This window comes from Equus asinus, chromosome 5 (assembly GCF_041296235.1).
Source record: "Equus asinus isolate D_3611 breed Donkey chromosome 5, EquAss-T2T_v2, whole genome shotgun sequence".
Taxonomy (NCBI): domain Eukaryota; kingdom Metazoa; phylum Chordata; class Mammalia; order Perissodactyla; family Equidae; genus Equus; species Equus asinus.
The window spans coordinates 64,153,738-64,172,668 of NC_091794.1; the positions used below are offsets into that span (position 1 = coordinate 64,153,738).

The window sequence follows — 18,931 nt, forward strand, 5'->3', positions numbered from 1 at the left end:
AAAATGATGTCTGCCAAGAATTTCCTTAAAACGTGCCGTCCTTTTGTCTCCATCGTTTTATTGAGTCAGTAACCCCGTGGGAAGGCGCGCCGCACATTGGGCGGAGGATGGGGACGCGCAGGCGCTCACGTGGCGCTGCCCGGCCGTGGCCGCCGCTGCCCCTTGGCTGTCCACCCTTGCCCCTCCACTGGCCGCCCCTGCCCCTCGGCTGGCCGCCCCTGCCCGTCCCCGGCCGCCCCTGCCCGTCCTTCGCCGCCCCTGCCCGTCCTCGGCCGCCCCTGCCCGTCCTCGGCCGCCCCTGCCCGTCCTCGGCCGCCCCTGCCCCTCCACCCCTGCCCGTCCGCTGGCCGCCCGTCGTCCGCTGGGCCCAGTGCCCCCCGGGACGGGGCGCGCGGCTCCGCGGTGCGGGCTCTGACTCGGGCCTGCGCTCCCGCCTTCAGCTGGAAGCCCCGACGTCACACATTCAGCATTAGCCCCTCTGACCTTCGTCCCCCAGTAACGGCTTGTCTTGCTAATGGCTCCGGCCACGGCTGACTGTCTCTAATCTCTGGGTATACAACATCTCCTTATACGTAACCTCGTGCTGCTGCTTCAGAACTTTTCATAAGCAGGAACTTTTCTTTAATGAATTAATTAAAAGTTCACTCGAACATAAGCGTGCGGCCTTGTTTCTTTGCTTTTCAGGCCCCCTGCCAACCCCCGCGCGTTCCCCTAGTGATCGGTCCGCCCGTCCCAGTCCCTGGCGGCTCCGTCACACCGCACCCCGCCCGTCGGCCTGAAGGGCGGTCCAGCCCGGGGGAGCGGAGGCGCAGGGGTTCGTCGGTGCCCTCCTGCCCTCGGCCCGCGGCCCTGAGGTAGCTGCTCCTCGTCAGTCGTTTCCTGTGCAGGATGGGCCCGTGGGTCCTGAGGCCCCAGCAGCCCCGACGGGATGGGGCATGCCTCAGGGGCCCTTGCCGTCTGGTGGGCGTCGGAGGGCTTTACCCCAGAAGTCCTGGGACCACGTTCAGCAGTGGCTTCCCCCGTGGCAGTATGTCTAGCAAAAGGGACAGTGACTGAAAGGACCAGGAGGAGGGACAGGGTTGGATAGGGTGGAGCAGAGGGGGCTCAAGCTGCTGCCGAGCCCACTGCCTCCGGTGATGTTTTTTGCCCATTCATGTGCTTGCTCGCTGGACAGTCGTTGACTCAGCTCTGCGCTGTGCTGGACACGAGGGCGCCGGCAGGGCTGTGCTCTGCGCCGATAGCATAGCGACCGGGTGAGGGAGACGGCCATGCAGCAGCTCCCTCGCTCACTTAATATCCGAGGTCCAGGAGCCTCGGAGCCTCTGGCGCGGCCACCTGCAGAGGCCCCTGGGGGAGCGCGCTGCGTGGACACCTGGCGGGAGGGGCGGCGCGGCCCGGCGCGAGCGGCGGGGGGGGGGGCAGGGTGTGGAAGGGTGTGTGGAAATCGGCCAGGAGACGCCTGACCAAAATCACTGTTTCCTAGCAGACACGCCGCAGGCGTTGGAGTCTGTACCTCGTTTATGGAACGTGCCTCCGCCACTCGTAAAAGCTGTCTTTTAAACAATAAAATCACTTTGCAATTTTCCTCTAGTAAATTTTAAAAAAATTTTTGTGCTGCAGAGAGTTTAATAATAGGTACAGTGCTTGAAATGCCATTCCTTTGCACCCAGAGAATTGGGGTTCTGTGGGGAAGGGAGCCTTGTAGGAAACTCGTGGGAAGCAGCTCTTTGGATGCAGTAGTGAATTAATGTTAGACTTCTCAGGCTTCAGGAACTTCTTGAGTATTTGGGTTTAAAGGGGTTGGCATATTTGTGGGGTTTTCTGATTAGGTTTGCTGGATGCTGTGGGCTGGGAATATGTTAAAACAGGTCTCAGCCTTTTTCCTAATGAGCTATTTGTGACTCATCTGAAGCTTTAGGCACACCAGCCCAGGATGGGGCAGGGACGTTGAAATGCCAGATGCTGACGGCACTGAGGACAGAAAGTCAGGTGTTCTGATGCCAGCCAGGTGAGCACTCCGTCCCCAGTGCCATGCGGGCAGCTCCAGGAGCATGGAGAAGCCCCCGCCCCCCCCCCCCCCCCCCCCCCGACTTGTGAGGATGGTGTCAGAGGAGGACCGGTGGATCCCAGGAGCTGAGGTGAAGGGAAGTCCTCTCCTCTGCCCATCCACACTGGGAGCTGCTAAATGCGAAGGATGCTTGGCGACTTTGAAGTGAAAATGTTTCCTGCCACATGTCATCTGGTTGAGCGAGTCCACACCTCTTCGTCTGGTCCTTGGTTGGTGGAAGGAATGAAAGAGACGAATGGTGTGCGTTTGTGCCAAGGCATTTTAAATACTTAGTACGCTGAGTCACTTTCCAGCATTCCCCTCACCACAGCTTTCCTTTCATCTCGACGCTGTACGTAATGCCTGAACCTTCCCCATTGCAGGTCTCCTTCAAATGGCAGAAACGTCTCCAGCACAGGCCCGGTCCCTACATTAGACACGTGAAACGTTCTTGTGGGGTGGAGCCCAAGGCTGCCCCGGAGTGGGGGTGTCTGCCCTCCGTCTCCAGCGCTCTGGTCCTTTAACTGATGGCCTCCCTTCTTTCTGGTACCCTATAGAATCAAGGGAAGAGTGAAAGGCTGCATAGCATCACGCTGGGTCTGAGAAAATTATTCACAGATCTCAATCAGAAACAAAACTGAAGGCTTTAATATTAAGTAAAAGTCAAAAAACCAACTTGAAATTTCTCCTTAGCTTGGCTGCTTTGCCCTGTAACCTGGAGACTGAACCAGGGCTAGAGGTTATGAACCAGTGGCATTGTGGGTTTTTCTCTAAACACCCTTATCTATTAAAGAAAAAAGAAAAGGTTTTAGAGTGAACCCAAAGGTCCCTAATACTTTAAAAAAATTACAATTATTTATTATTCAGTTTATACACCTACAATGGCAGCACACTTAAAATGCCATATCAGAAGATTTGTGCAACTTCTCAATTTGATACCTTTTCCAAAAAGCGTCACCAGGCTTCCATAAATGTAATGGAAGCTTTTTTCATATTAAAGGCATGTTATTGGGAGATGGAATGTTTCCTTCTCCCCACGTAACTGCACAGTGATTAAATAGTGACTCAGAGCCAGGGGTGGACAGCCAGTGGCCTCACCCTGGTGAACGCTGGTGTGTGAGGCTGGCTCCGGTACAGAGTCACCCCGCAGGGCCCTGGGTTTCTCGGGAAGTGGGGAGCGGGCAAGTTGAGAGTTACACAGGAGATATCAAACTTGAGTGCTACAATATAAGGATGTAGTTTGAAACAAGCAATTCCTTAAAAAGCAACCAAACTCTGACAAAAGAAAAATATATTTTCCTAATCAATCCAAATAAGAGAGGATGTTAGTCAGAAGTTTTAACAAAACATCAAGAGTCCCCACTGAACACCGTGGCTCACAGAAACAAAAGCGCTGCCTGTCACTGGGATATCGTGCTCCTTCACAGATGCTGAGCTTCACGTATAAACTTGGTTTATAGGAAACAAACTGCTTGAAATCATCAGGCTTATTTCTGTGATACTCATTTGATTGGGAAATTTCAATACATCTATATTTTTGTTGTGTGTGTATTTTCTTTTTTGTTGTTTTAAACAGTCAACATTTAAAATACACAGTTTTTTCTCTCTATGGGAGAGAAATGAGATGTTTTGCTTAGTTGCTGAAAGAAAATAGTTTTTCATTCCATTTTTTCCTGTCAATAAGATTCATTATACGTCCAATTATTTTTATCCTGAAGACTTTTAAACTCGGCAGCAAATACCTGGCATTTGTTTCTGAGTAGCTCCCATCTGGGTTGAGTGTAGGATATGAACTGCCCAGCCTCCAGCCCTTTTTTTTGGGTTTGGTTTGGGTTTGGGATGGGTTTGGGTTGGGTTGGGTTGTCTTGTAAACTCCAGAAGTTGCTGAGGCCCCTTCCTCTGGTTCCCATCCCGACCACCCCACACAGGACGCTCGTGCTCTCAGGCCTGCGGGCCCGCCTGTCCTGCCCCTGTCTGCCCCTCGCTGACGCTCAGTGAGCTAAGCTGATGCAGAGCGAAGTGACCAATCCCTTTGCTCAAGTTCTGCTTCTTTAGGTTAAGGGAGAGCACTGCTTCTTAGTGGTTTTCCCCTCCAAGAAAACATCTTTGTGGTTTTACTGGGCTTTCAAACATCAACCTGAGGACTGTGCTGTCAGCCCCGAGTCCTCCTTTCTGCCACTTCGCCACTCTCGGCCCTTGGACCAGCTCCCTCCGCTCAGGCCGAGTTGCTCAGCCAGCACGGAAAATGGGGCATGGCTTCAGTGACCTGGGCCTTGGGCTCCGCTGGGGCAGTGGAGAAGCTTAGCTGAGGAATGTTTACTTCTTCTGTTTTCACGTGGCAGACAGAATTACCATCCCAGAGGTGTCCAAGGGTCTAATCAGAATGACTTTCCACCTGTGTTCAGAACAGTTCCCTCAGCCTGGAGACCAGGCCCTGCCTGTGTTCTTAGTCAGCTGCCCCACCCAGCGTCCAGTGTGCAAGTGTCCTTGACCTTGAGTCCTGTTCCTGCCACTCAGGAAAGCGCATGCTTTTGATTAGTGTATTGAGGCAGACATTAAAATAGTCAATATTTGAGACTAAGTTTTCAATTTCACGCTTTCCAGGAAAACTGTGTGCTGATAAGAATCTACTCTAAGAGTGTGCTCTGGATACAGGGCGTGACAGAATGACGACATGCAGTTGCGGTGCTCACGGCACTTAAAACAGTGGGTCCTGTGCAGAGGACAGAGTCTTAGGATGGCCTGCCAACTGCTGAGTGTGCCTTCACTTGTAAGAAATGAAACTCAGGAAACCTAAACACAGTTCCTGGATGTGATTTCCTGATGGCTCATCTATACACTCTGGAAGGTTCCCGAGGAGAGGTTTATTGCTCACAGGAACTTAGTGGAGGTGTCCTCAGGGTTGGCTGTTTTTAAGTGCCCCCTCTGAGGGCCCAATTTTTCACTTCCCTTTTTCAGTCATATCACAGTTCATACATTCATCAAAAATATAGAGAGAGCCTACTGTGTGCTAGGCATTGAGCATACAGTACAAAAAAACAGGTAGAAAGAATCCTAGTCCTAATGTAGACACATGCGTTAAACCTGTGAACCTCCTGTATTAGGGCTTTCCACAGAAACAAAACCAATAGGATGCGTGTGTGTGTGTGCGCGCGCGTGTGCAGAGAGATTTATTTTAAGGAATTGGCTCTTGTCTGGACAAGTCTGAAATTCACAGGGCGGGCTGGCAGAAAAGCCTGGCAAGTTGGTCCTGCAGTCTTGAGTCCAAAGGCCGTCTGGAGGCGGAGGTCTTCCTCTTCAGGGGACCTCAGTCTCTTCTCTTAAAGCCCTTGAATTGATTGGGTGAAACTGACCCACAGTGTGGAGGGTACTCTGTTTTACTCAAAGTCTATGAATTTAAGTGTTAATCATATCTAAAAAAACACCTTCACAGAAACATCTCGACTGGCGTTTGACCAAACAACTGGGCACCACGGCCCAGCCAAGTTGACACACAAACTTAACCATCTGTGCCCCACCCATCCACATATGATGGTGTCTCTTCAATTTCCTGGCTCCTGGAGGAGCAGGCCTCAGAATCCCCTGGAGGGCTTGCTGGACAGAGTGCTGGCCTCCACCACCGTGGTGCAGGAGGGCTGGGCTGGGCTGGGCTCCACAGCTTGTGGTTCTGACAAGTCCCGGGGCTGCCGAGGCAGCTGGCCCGGGGACCATGCTTTGCGAACTGCCTGTTTCTGTGATCCAGGGTCTGCCCTTAGCCTCGTGGCTCAGAAACAGATTGTGTGATCATGGGAAAGGTAGTTTTATGTCTCAGGGATAGACCCAAATAAACCAAAATTACCAAACTGATGTGTGAAATATCAACGCAAATGTATTGATTTATAATAAGAACTAAAACCACCACAGTGAGCAGAATAATCGCCTCAGCTTGAGAGGGGTGGTCATGGCCAGGAACCAGGAATGAGAGCCAGGGAATGGGGACCACTGACTGCACCCGGCCCTACCACAGGGACACTCGTGCTCTGGAGGCCCACCGGCCAGAGCCCTCTCTCCCTGGGCTCTGCATGTGCATTAAGACAGGGCCATTGTTCGGGGAATGAAGGATTTAAGTGGAAAGCGTCCATTTTTACTGGTGTGAAAGGGTACCTGTCTCTGTACTGCATACTCTGCTCAGCAGTGGGGCTCAAAGTCCTCAGAGATCGAAAAAACTTGTAGTGAATCATTAAAATTTTAGTTTTTAAAGTAACTTTTCATTAGATGTAACATATACAGTTTTTATGAAAGAAGAACTTGAGTAACATTAGAATTTATTAATGTGGGCCCTTTATGTGTTGGGTTTCCTTTCTTGGTTATAATTTGAGTGAAGTTACAATTTCCCCTTCAAAGACTATTTCCATCCTTCTTTGCACATTAAGGGGACTTGCCTTTGAAAAAACGTTTTTACATTTCGTATTTTCAATATGTCCCATGTCCATTTAGAAGCCATTTTTCCCTGAACTTTGGCTTTCTGCCTCCATCGTGCTATTTCTGGATTTATGTTAAGAATGAGATTCCTTTCTTAACAAAGACCTTTGAACCAAATTGTCTTGCAAAAAAGTTGTGTTTATGTTATCTATTTTAGTGTTCTTTTTTTAGAATCCTGCAACTGCCTTGCTTAGCATGAAAAGTTGACCTTTTCAATAAAGATAGACCCTTAAAACTGGTTCTGAGAAACCAGAATGTGGGCTGAGCCTGCAGAACCCCTCACACCTGGTCTGCCTCCAGCGTCTCGTAAAAGACAATTGAATAAATAGCCTTAGCATAGGGCCAGGTGACCCTGGGACCGCCCTGGATTACTGGACGTGGGCCTCAGTGCAGAGAGGAAGTGGAGCCACACCAGGCTCAGCGACGTGGCACAATGCAGGTCCATCCTCACGGTTACCTTCCAGCCCCATTGTCATATCAGCTAACAGAACCATCCTTGGAATCTCAGGGAGCAGATGTAATGCAGGGAACCAGTTGCACAGTGATGGGAGGCTGAAAGAGCAACGTGGATGGCAAGGCAGCCTAGAGACGAGTGACTGCAAGAAGCAGCCACCACCCCTAGGATTGAGGTGACAACAGGGAAGAGATAGTGCTACTAGGATCTTCCTAGGAGGTGCCTCATGTGGCTGGGGCATAGCCCGGGGAGGTGGGGAACACGCCGAGCTACGTGTCTGGGCCACAGTAAGTGCTCCATGAATGGTAACGTGCTGCTGTTAGTATTTTGATAATCATTCATCGTTTTTGTCAGGCTTTTAGACATTATTAAATTTAATAATAAACTTTTCATTGCTTAGATATTTGTGTTTCATTTGCACAATTAATCAGCGTTAGTTGTCATTGGCCTAGAAGGGAATTTTGATTTCAAAATTATTTGCTTAGGATTTATACAACTCCTTTTCCTCCCTACAGAAAGGATGTGTGGTGGCTGGCTTGTCATTTCTAAGGTTTTAATAAGAGAATTTAAAATAAATAGCTCAAGTACTTTAGCTGTTTTTCAGGTCTTTGGTTTTCAGACCACAGGCTGATAGCCTGTCTGTCAGATGGACACGGTATGGGGCTGGGGCAGACGTGTTCTGTTCCAGTGACTGCAGTCCTGAGTGGACATTTCAGAAGGGATTGGCTTCTGCCTTGACCCGTGTCAGAGATTTGCCCCTAACCATAGGCAAACCATTTGATGCTCTGCTTATTTTCATTTTGTGTTTACCATCTCCTTGACTCACAATAGCCTTGTGAGAATTAATGAGAAGGTTTATAAATAGTGTTTATTTACCTTGGATGAAAAGGTTTGTACAAACTGGCTCTTACTCTGCTTTTGTTGGCGCGGGACAGGGTTCTTAGCCCTCCCTTTGTGTCGTAATCCCTGAGAGCCTTCAACATGTTCACATCCAAGGCATCACTCCCCCCCGGCTGAGATCCTGATTGAGGTGGGACCCTAGCAATGGCACACACGTGTGTGTGTGTGTGCATGCATGTATGGTATGTCTATCTATCCAAGCTCCCCAGGTGGTCCTAACATGCAACCTGGGCTGAAAAACACTGGCATAGAGGATAAAGCCAACTTGTGTGCTTGGTCCTTTCTCTTACATTGTGCCTGTCGCCCATTTCTTTGCGTATTGGCTACGGGCAAAGGTACTAGTTTCCTACTGCTGCGGTCACAAATTACCACCAACTCGGTGGCTTAAGGTAACACATGTGCATTGTCTTACAGTGCTGGAGGTCAGAGGTGTGAAGTGGTCTTACAGGGCTAAAATCAAGTGGTTGGCAGGCCCAGTTCCTCCTGGAGGCTCTCAAGGAGAATCTGTTTCCTGCCTCTCCCAGCCTCTTGCGGGTGCCCGCCCTCCTCAGGTCCTGGCCCCATATCCCTCCCTCTGCTCTGCCGTTGCATCTCCTCTGACTCTCCCTGCTTCCATCTTCTGAAGACCTTTGCAATTGCTTTGGGCCCACCTGGGTAACCCAGGCTAGTCTCCCCACCTCAAGATCCTTCACTTAATCACCTCTGCAAAGCCCCTCTTGGCCTGTCAGGAAACATAATCACAGGTTCTGGGGATCCGGATATGGACATACTTGGGAGAGACCGTCATTCTCCTGCCACAGCAGGGAAAACATTCAGATTCATCCACTTTTCTCATTTGAGTACAGAGACCTCGGAGTTAGCCACAGCTTCTCTTGTCTGATAGGAAAGACAGGAACATTTTGCAAAGGCTAGAAGTAATGATACCACGTTCAGAAATTTGACTTTTTTAAAAGGCTACCAGTTTTTAAATTTTCTGATACCTTAGGAACTTGTTTCAGAAATAGATAGTATAACGTTTGAATCTGTCAGCTCTGAAATGGTGCGTGGCTATGCTTTCCCCCAGGTGGGGTACTTTTCTGCTGCTAAAACAGTGATTCTCAACAGGGTGTGACTTATTCTTGAATTGATTCTTCCAACAAGCATTTGCTGAGCACCAAGCGTGTGTTTGACCCCTGGACACAAGAAGACTGGATTCCTGACCTCAAGGTCAGGGTCGAAGAACTCACCCCTAGTGGTCAATATTTGTATTTCAATATAATTGGTTTCCTTGTAATCCTGTTTTTTACTATGTGCATGTAAAAACATGGTTCTGAGAAGGGGTCCACAGGCTTCGCCAAGAGTGCAAAAGGGGTCCTCATGGCGTAAAAATGATTAAGAACCCCTATGAGAGGCCAGCAAACAGGACTCTAATTGAGTGGTGGGTCTCACCAAGGGGAGGATCGCAGATGCCGGAAGGTGCTCAAGGGAGGGGAAGCTCCTGGCAGTCGTTTTCAACTCCAGCTGTTTTTTGGAATGATGGGCAGGAGGTGGGTGGTGTCCTTACGAACACCAGTGCCTAGGACCCACTGACAGGTTCCCATTTGTTTGTTCCCGGGAGAACTCCAGCATCCGTCTTGGGAGAAGGGATGCTGAGTTCAGTCTTGTAGAAGTGGAGTGGAATGGGAAGACCTATGAAAGTACGGCCGAGGTCAGGGCTCAGCAGACGAGCTGTGAGCAGCTCATAGAGCTGGGGCATAGGCGTGGCAGGCAGGCCCTGACTCATCCCAGCCCGCCCCAGGGCTTCTGCCAGAGGCTGTCTGCTGAAGACGCTGTGACCTTTGAGCAGGATAGAACCAAACTTAGATGCCTGGCAATCGACACACGTTGCTCCTTCCTCTGCCAGCTCATCTAGTAGCGAAGCCAGGTTCCCGGGGTTGGGAAGGCAGCTTGAGGCAGACTGCCTGGGCCTCATCCCGCCCCTCCCCTTACGATCCTCGGAGATTCACTCATTCTCATCGCCTCAGTTTCCTCACTGATAATAGGACTTCCCAGGATGATGCCCACAGCTGAATGGGGTAGGCTTCATACTTTTATTCGCTCTTTTTACAGAAGAGACTTGGAGATAATCAGTAACTTGTTCAAGACATCACAGCTGGTGTTATGACCTGAATGTGTGTGTGGTCCCAAAGTGCATATGGTGAAGCCTTAACCCTTTGTGCAGTGTATTAGGAGGACGGCCCTTTGGAGGTAATGAGGTTTAAATGAGGTCATGAAAGTGGAGCCCTAATGAGGACATCAGTGACCTTATAAGAAGAGGAAGGGAGACCAGAGCTCCTCTCTCCACCGTGTGAGGACATAGTGAGAAGGCGGCCATATGCAAGCCAGGAAGAAGGCCCTGGCGAAGTGCCAAATCAGCCGACACCTTGATCTTGGCCTTCCCTGCCTGCAGACTGTGAGAAAGAAATGTCTGTTGTTGAAGCCCCCCAGTCTGTGGCAGTTTGTTTTAGTAGCCGAGATGGACTCAGACGGCTGGTGGGGAGGCAGAGCTGGGATTGGAAACCATATCTTTGATTCTCAAACAGGGGTGCCTAACATGCAGACCATCTCCGTATTGAGTAATATATTTGAGGAAAGTGTGCGCTAAGCACAGAGGTGGTCCAGCAGAAGGACTCACTTCATTTGAGTAGGTCGAGGAAGAGAATCTTGAGCTGGGTCTTGAAAAACAATTAATTCTCGTGGATCTGCCAGGAGGATGTGGCAGAAGGCATTTTAGGCAGAAGGAACAGCATGTGTAAAATGGTGGAGATTCCGGAGAGACTGCGGTGGGGACCTGTGGCCGTGGAGTGGGATGTGTGGGGGCTGGCGGGAGGGGAGCCTGTGGAGCAGGGCCTCCAGCTGCATCAGATATGTATTAGAGGCATTGGCTGGGCAGATTCTGGGCCTCTCCCAGCATAATGAGTCAAAATCACTGAGGTTAGAGCCTGGCAATCTGCATGTTAAATGAAGCCAACCAAATGAATGCATGAAGACTCAAGGTTGGTGAGAGGATGTAGGCAAGAGATAGATCATAGAGGGACTCGTGTGTCACCGAGGTGTCTGGACTGGGGCAGAGCCACTGCAGGTCACATTTGCATTTTCAGAAAGAGCACTCTGGACACAGTGTGAGAGGTGGTAGAAAGGGGTGTGGCGGGGTGGCGTCTGGTGGTGGCGAGAGTGCGTCCTGGCAGGGAGGTCGTGGTCCTGAGTGAAAACGCTCCTGAAGTAAGGGAGGGTGGCAGCGGAGGAGAGAAGGGCAGACATCCGAGCCCCATGAAGCATGTTGTGCTGAGAGGCAGTCTGCGTGTGGGCGGGGGTCAGAGAGGAGGCGGGGCGGTGCGTTGGCACTCAGTGATTGTTGGAACCCAGTGAGTGTTTGCTGTGCGGCTGCTTGCGGAGGAGACCTGCCAGGGTGGAGTTGCTCCCCCCGAGGTTCCCCAGAGGAAAGCAGCATGTAGAGATAGCAGGACTGGGTGACGACGTGCGGAGGTGGCAGGGAGAGAACCTGCACAAAGCTGCAGTCCCCCCTCTTCTGTGACACTTGTTAGGTAAAGAGAACACCAGTAAAAGAAGGCTTGCAGTTTTGATTCGGGACGTCAGTTGTGATGCAGAGTTGCGAGTCATTGTATTAAAGTACTGATCTTTGAGAACACTTTCGTGACAAAGAAGCCTTCCATTGACCATGGAGAGATGAAGGAATTATCACTCTGAGAGTGTCCCGAGGCCATGAAATTGTGAAAGGGAGATAAAAACTAAAGCCGTGCACCCCATGTCAGGGAGGGGACCAACTGAGCCCCTCTGGACAAGCACCGCTGTGCTCTCTTCCAGATGGTGCCATGCAGGTAGAACAAGGGCTTAACCGGCCAGCTACCGAACGGTGCGCTTTTCTGTGACTAAGTGGCTTTTCCTGTTGTGTTTGGTCTTTGGCTTTCTGCTGCTCAGGAGATCCACATCTATTTGTCCAACCTCAAATCCTTCAAAATTGCTAACGTGAAGGACCGTTTTTCAGTTTCCTCTCAATGGGTGGGAGGCCATGGTACCACTCGTTTCTGCAGCTTGGTGTTAAGTTGGTAAGGTCCCTGTATGCTTCTGAACCTGAATATTTATTTTGCCTCTGTTGGTAACAGTATCCAGCAGGTCACTGTAAAACTTGACTATATTAGATGTCCTTGAATTTCTCTTAGGTTAAAATGTGGAACTCCTACAGCCACTTGTTTCCTGGGTCTTTCCTTCAGATTCTTCCTCTGAGGGATTTTTCTCTTTCTTCTCTTCTCTTGTTACCGTAAAAGGAATTAAGCATCGTATCAACGTTGTGAAGTTTCCTATTGTAGACAGCACATTTGTAAAATACAAATTAGCATTGAAATGTTGTTAGACTAATGATGTACATTTTCCTAAAAATGTAAATCTAACCGCTAGAAAGGGTCATTTGTATTAGTATTACACAAACTAGAAAGTCTGTGTGCCAACTAGAAAGTTGGTATTGCATACTGGGTAAGAGCAGGTTTTGGAGCCAGCTGGGCTGATTCCAGTAGTTTCTGTCCCTTCTAGCTGTGTGACCTTGAGCAAATTACTTGACCTTTCTGTGCCTTGACTTCTACATCTGTAAAATGGGATATTAATAGCACCTAACTTCACAGGGTTGTTAGAGGATTAAATTGCGATGTGTAGTTATTGTTATTATGTGTTAGTTATTTTTCTTTATCATCATTTACTCCAGTTTCATAACAGCCAAGCAAGGCTTATTTTTCCAGAGGCCTACTGCAGGTTTCTGTACCCATTTGGCTCTTAACAAATTAATGAATCTGAACTTTTGAATTAGAATGATCATGAGCTAAAACAGAAAGTGATTTTAAAATCCTTTCCTTGATTTCTTAAGCCTTTGTTTTAGTGACAGTTACAAAGCTCATGGAATCTTCCACGTGTGGCCTCACACATGGGCCGAGAGAGCTGGGTAGGAGAGGGAGACGCAGGCAGGGCAGTGCGCTCCACCCGCGTCCCTCTCCTGGTGCCGAGGCGCTTTGCTCCATTGTGTGTGCAGTCTCGATCGCCCACCAGCAAGCCGTCTCCCCAGGCCGCCTTCTTCCTGAGTGGCGGCCACGGGTGCGGGGCCTCAGCTCAGGTGCACTGCCCGGGCTGCTGTCCTGAGGAGGGCGGACTGCATGCCCCACAGGCACGGAGAGAAAGCAGGCTCAGTTTGAGGCCTAACCCCATGCAAAGCCCTTACCCTCCCTGCCCCTCGGCTGTCTCAGCTGTGAGATGGTGAAATGGAGGATTACGAAAAGGATGGCCCGAGGCTGGCGCAAAACATGTTTATCCAGTAAAAGTCTCCTCACTGCCTCCTTTGTGCCCTACCCTCTGTGGGCCAGGTGCCAGGGACACAGGTGACCAAGGTGACAGGACTAACAAGCCTGACCGTTACTGGCTAGCAGCCAGCCAGTCCGGCAGGTGGTTGCGGAGGAGCACAGGGAAGAGGGAATAAAGGGCAGGGGTGGAGCACGTGCAGGCCTGAGGCTGAGACCTGATGGATGACTGGGGATTCTGCCCCAGGCTGGTGGGAGATGGAGCAGTGCTGCGCAGGGGAGTGTGGGGCGCAGGGAGGTTCAATAAGGCTGGCCAGGGCCGGAGGGAGGGGAAGGGCCTCATTTAAAAATTTGGCCTTTATCCTGAGAATAATGGGAAAACTATTGCAGGGTTTTAAGTGGAGAAATGATAAGATGGACTTGGATTCTAGAAAGAGAACTCAAGGTAGAGATTGGACTTGAGGGGGAAACACCGAGGCCTGGGCTCTGGTTCAGCTGAAACACTGAGGCCTGGGCTCTGGTTCAGCTGGGGGCAGTTGCAGTCTCCCAGGTGAGAGATGATGGAGGCCTGAGCTCTGGTCCAGCTAGGGCAGTTGCAGTCTCCCAGGTGAGAGATGATGGAGGCCTGGGCTCTGGTCCAGCTGGGGCAGTTGCAGTCTCCCAGTGAGAGATGATGGAGGCCTGGGCTCTGGTCCAGCTGGGGCAGTTGCAGTCTCCCAGGTGAGAGATGATGGAGGCCTGGGCTCTGGTTCAGCTGGGGGCGGTTGCAGTCTCCCAGTGAGAGATGATGGAGGCCTGGGCTCTGGTCCACCTGGGGCAGTTGCAGTCTCCCAGGTGAGAGATGATGGAGGTCTGGGCTCTGGTTCAGCTGGGGGCGGTTGCAGTCTCCCAGGTGAGAGATGATGGAGGTCTGGGCTCTGGTTCAGCTGGGAGGCAGTTGCAGTCTCCCAGGTGAGAGATGATGGAGGTCTGGGCTCTGGTTCACCTGGGGGCGGTTGCAGTCTCCCAGGTGAGAGATGATGGAGGCCTGGGCTCTGGTTCAGCTGGGGCGGTTGCAGTCTCCCAGGTGAGAGATGATGGAGGCCTGGGCTCTGGTCCAGCTGGGGCAGTTGCAGTCTCCCAGGTGAGAGATGATGGAGGCCTGGGCTCTGGTCCAGCTGGGGCAGTTGCAGTCTCCCAGGTGAGAGATGATGGAGGCCTGGTCTTGGGAAGAGGAGGCTTCCAGGAAGAGGCAGTGGTGCTTTCATTCATTTGCTTGTCTCACACACATTAATTGAGCATCTTTTGTGTGCCATGCACTGTTCTAACTGCCAAGGGCATGGTCAGGAACACACACAGTCTCCACCTCATGGAGCTACATTCCGCGTATAACACAAATCACTATCAGTGAAACACATGCAACAGTCTGACTTTATGTCCTCGTTGATGTTTACCTCCCTGAGTCCTCTGTTAGAAGGAGAGGTCAAGTATAGCTGAGCAGGTGTACCAACCTCCCAATGCGCAGGGCTCTCTGGGCATATCTCTGACCACGATAATGGCATGCCCGAGTCCCAGCAGCCAGTTTTCTCATCTCCTCCAGGAGCCTTCTTGCCTCCCACTGACAGATATAGGAAAGGGACGGATTCAAAGCTACTGGAAGCAAGGGTCACAAGCTGAAATACCTACAGGGGCAGAATATCATTATCAGCCTTGTGTTTCACAGATAGTATCTGGTGCTGGAAGGTGAACTTTGCGATGTGACCGCTGGGTCTGAGCCACACCGCCTTCCATGGTAGTTGCTGCTGTGCGGCTCTACGGCAGTGATGCTCCCCACGTGGTCTTTGACTGGGGGGCTGTGAGGGTCCCAGTGACAGAAGGAGAACTGAAGAGTCCAGATCTTTCTTTGGTTGCCGTAGGCCCATGACGTGCGATTGCACAGTCCTTCATTTTTACAGAGGGCAGGGTGCGTGTGTGAACTTGGATACCTCGAAGTCATGTGCCTTAAATACAGGCCAGTCACGTTTCTAATAAGGGAAGACCCCGACAAGTGGAGGGAGAGAATGGACTTAATCTGAGGGGGCCTAGACAGCGCTGTGCACGGCCAGCTGTTTGTGGCTCTGCTGAAATGCAGGTCATGGGATTTGTATGTGAAAATTCCCCCCCCCTTTTTTTATAGCAAATGCAGAAGCAATTTTTTATTGAAGTATAATTGACATATTATATTAGTTTCAGGTGTACACCATAATGATTTGATATTTATATGCATTGTAAAATGATCACCATAATAAGTCTAATTAACATCTGTCACCATGCATTGTTACAAAAAATTTTTTTCTTGTGATGAGAACTTTTAAGATCTATACTCTTAGCAACTTTCAAGTACATAATACAGTATTCTTATCTATAGTCACCATGCTATATATTACATCCTCGTGGCTTATTTATTTTACAACTGAAAGTCTGTGCCATTTGACTTTCTTCGCCCATTTTACCCACTCCCCACCCCCACCTCTGGCAACCACCAATCTGTTCTCTGTCAATGAGCTTTTTTTTTATCATTGTTTTTATCTCTGACTTTTTATCAATTTAGCTTGACTATATATAGTACTTTAAAATAATGCTATATCAACTTTTAAATATTCTTAGACTTTTTTAGTGAGAAATAGTTATTAGCTGTAAGTTTTTTCTTTGGCTGTAGGAAGGTAGAAGGCAGAGTTCTCCAATCTATAGTGCAGATATAACGACATGAACATATATAGTGACCATCTATAGTGCAGATATAACGACATGAATATATATAGTGACCATGTATAGTGCAGATATAACGACGTGAATATATATAGTGACCATCTATAGTGCAGATATAACGACGTGAATATATATAGTGACCATCTATAGTGCAGATATAACGACGTGAATGTATATAGTGACCATCTATAGTGCAGATATAACGACGTGAATGTATATAGTGACCATCTATAGTGCAGATATAACGACGTGAATGTATATAGTGACCATGTATAGTGCAGATATAACGACGTGAATGTATATAGTGACCATCTATAGTGCAGATATAATGACGTGAATGTATATAGTGACCATCTATAGTGCAGATATAATGACGTGAATGTATATAGTGACCATGTATAGTGCAGATATAACGACGTGAATGTATATAGTGACCATCTATAGTGCAGATATAACGACGTGAATGTATATAGTGACCATCTATAGTGCAGATATAAAGATATAAATATATATAATGACAATATATAGTGCAAAGGCTAATTAGAATGGCTAATTATTGATAGAAAATAGGACCCAATATTCATAAGAGATTATTTGCCTTTGGTCTCTGGCTGAGGCATGTGTGTCCCAAACTGCTGAATTTCTATCAATGTATAATAATATATATATAAATTTAATGCATTCTTAAACATGAAAAGAAGCTCAGTTACTTTCATAATAAAAGAAATGCAAATTAAAAATACCTTGAAATACCTTGTTTTATTTTATTTTTTTAATTGAGTTCATAATAGTTTACATCAATGTGAGATTTAAGTTGTACGTTATTTCTTGACTGGCACCACACATTGCTCCCCTTCACCCCCTGTGCCCACCCCCCACCCACTTCCCCTGAATTGTTTTCTTTGTCCATGTGTTTGTTCATATTCCACATATGAGTGAAATCATCTGGTGTTTGTCTTTTTCAGTCTGGCTTATTTCGATTAGCATAATTCCCTCCAGGTTCTTCCATGTTGCTGCAAATGGGATAAATTTGTCTTTCTTTATGGCTGAGTAGTATTCCATTGTGTGTATATATATATACACCACATCTTCTTTATCCAATCATCGGTTGATGGGCACTTGGGTTGCTTCTAAGCCTTGGCTATTGTGAATAGTGCTGCAATGAACATAGGGGTGCATATGCTACTTTGAATTGTTGATTTCAAGTTGTTTGGGTAGATACCCAGTGGTGGGATAGCTGGGTCATATGGTATTTCTATTTTTAGTTGTTTAAGGAATCTTCGTACTGTTTTCCATAGTGGCTGCACCAGTTTGCATTCCCACCAGCGGTGTATGAGGGTTCCCTTCTCTCCACACCCTCTCCAACATTTGTTATTTTTAGTCTTAGTGATTATAGCCATTTTAACAGGCATAAGGTGGTATCTTAGTGTAGTTTTGATTTGCATTTCCCTGATGATTAGTGATGTTGAACATCTTTTCATGTGTTTGTTGGAGATCCATATATCCTCTTTGGAAAAATGTCAGTTCATATCCTCTTTTGATTGGGCTGTTTGCTTTTTTATTGTTCAGTTGTGTACGTTTCTTATATATTATGGAGATAAACCCGTTGCCAGACATATGATTTGCAAATATTTTCTCCCAGTTGGTGGGTTGTCTCTTTGTTTTGATCTTAGTTTCTTTTGCCATGAAGAAGCTCTTCAGTCTGATGAATTCGCACTTGTTTAGTTTTTCTTTTTTCTCCCTTGTCTGAGAAGACATGGTATTCGAAAAGATCCTTTTAAGTTCAGTGTCAAAGAGTATACTATCTATATTATCTTCCAGGAGTTTTAGGGTTTCAGGACTTATCATCAAGTCTTTGATCCAGTTTGAGTTAATTTTTGTGTATGGTTTGAGATAATGGTCTACTTTCATTGTTTTGCATGTGACTGTCCAGTTTTCCCAACACCGTTTATTGAAGAGACTGTCTTTTCTCCATTGTATGTTCTTGGCACCTTTGTCGAAGATTAGCTGTCCATAGATGTGTGGTTTTATTTCTTGGCTTTCAGTTCTGTTCCAATGATCTGTGTGCCTGTTTTTGTACCAGTACCATGCTGTTTTGATCACTATGGCTTTGTAGTACATTTCGAAGTCAGGGATTCTGATGTCTTCAGCTTTGTTCTTTTTTCTCAGTCTTGCTTTTACAATCCAGGGTCTTGTTTGCCCGTATGCATTTTAGGATTCTTTGTTCTATTTCTATGAATAATGTCATTGGGATTCTGATTGAATCTGTAGATTGCTTTGGGTAGTATGGACATTTTTAACTATGTTTATTCTTCCAATCCATGAGCATGGAATCTCTTTCCATCTCTTTATGTCATTATCTGTTTCTTTCAGTAATGTCTTATAGTTTTCATTGTATAAGTCCTTCACCTCTTTGGTTAAATTTATTCCTAGGTACTTTATCCTTTTAGTTGCAATTGTAAATGGCATTGTATTCTTGAGTTCTCTTTCTGTAAGTTTGTTATGAGAGTATAAAAATGCAGCTGATTTTTCCAAGTTGATTTTGTTCCCTGCAACTTTACTGTAGATGTTAATTAATTTCTATTAGCTTTCCAATGGATTCTTTAGAGTTTTCTCTATATGAGATCATATCATCTGCAAACAGCAAGAGCTTCACTTCTTCACTCCCTATTTGGATTCTTTTTATTTCTTTTTCCTGCCTAATTGCTGTGGTCAAAACCTCCAGTACTGTGTTGAATAAGAGTGGTGATAGAGGGCATCCTTGTCTCGTTCCTGTTCTCATGGGGATGGCGCTCAGTTTTTGCCCATTGAGTATGATGTTGGCTGTGGGTTTGTCATATATGGTCTTTATTATGTTGAGGTAATTTCCTTCTATCCTCATTTTGTTAAGAGTTTTTATCATAAATGGCTGTTGGATCTTGTCAAATGCTTTCTCTGCATCTATTGAGATGATCATGTGGTTTTTATTCCTCATTTTGTTGATGTGGTGTATCACAGTGATTTGCAGATGTTGAACCATCCCTG

General features: G+C 47.7%; 1 protein-coding gene across 5 annotated transcripts in view; it reads left to right on the forward strand.

Annotated features, from left to right (window-relative positions):
- SCHIP1 (schwannomin interacting protein 1) overlaps positions 1–18,931 on the forward strand; it is a 149,304-nt gene that overhangs the window by 41,620 nt on the left and 88,753 nt on the right. The window contains exon 1 of one of the 5 annotated variants that reach the window (XM_070509746.1): positions 9,897–9,916. The exons of the other annotated variants lie outside the window; for them this stretch is intronic. Coding sequence (XP_070365847.1) covers positions 9,912–9,916 — 5 coding nt within the window. The 5' untranslated portion in view covers positions 9,897–9,911. Of the gene's footprint in view, positions 1–9,896; positions 9,917–18,931 lie in introns of those variants that run through there. 5 annotated transcript variants of the gene reach the window in all.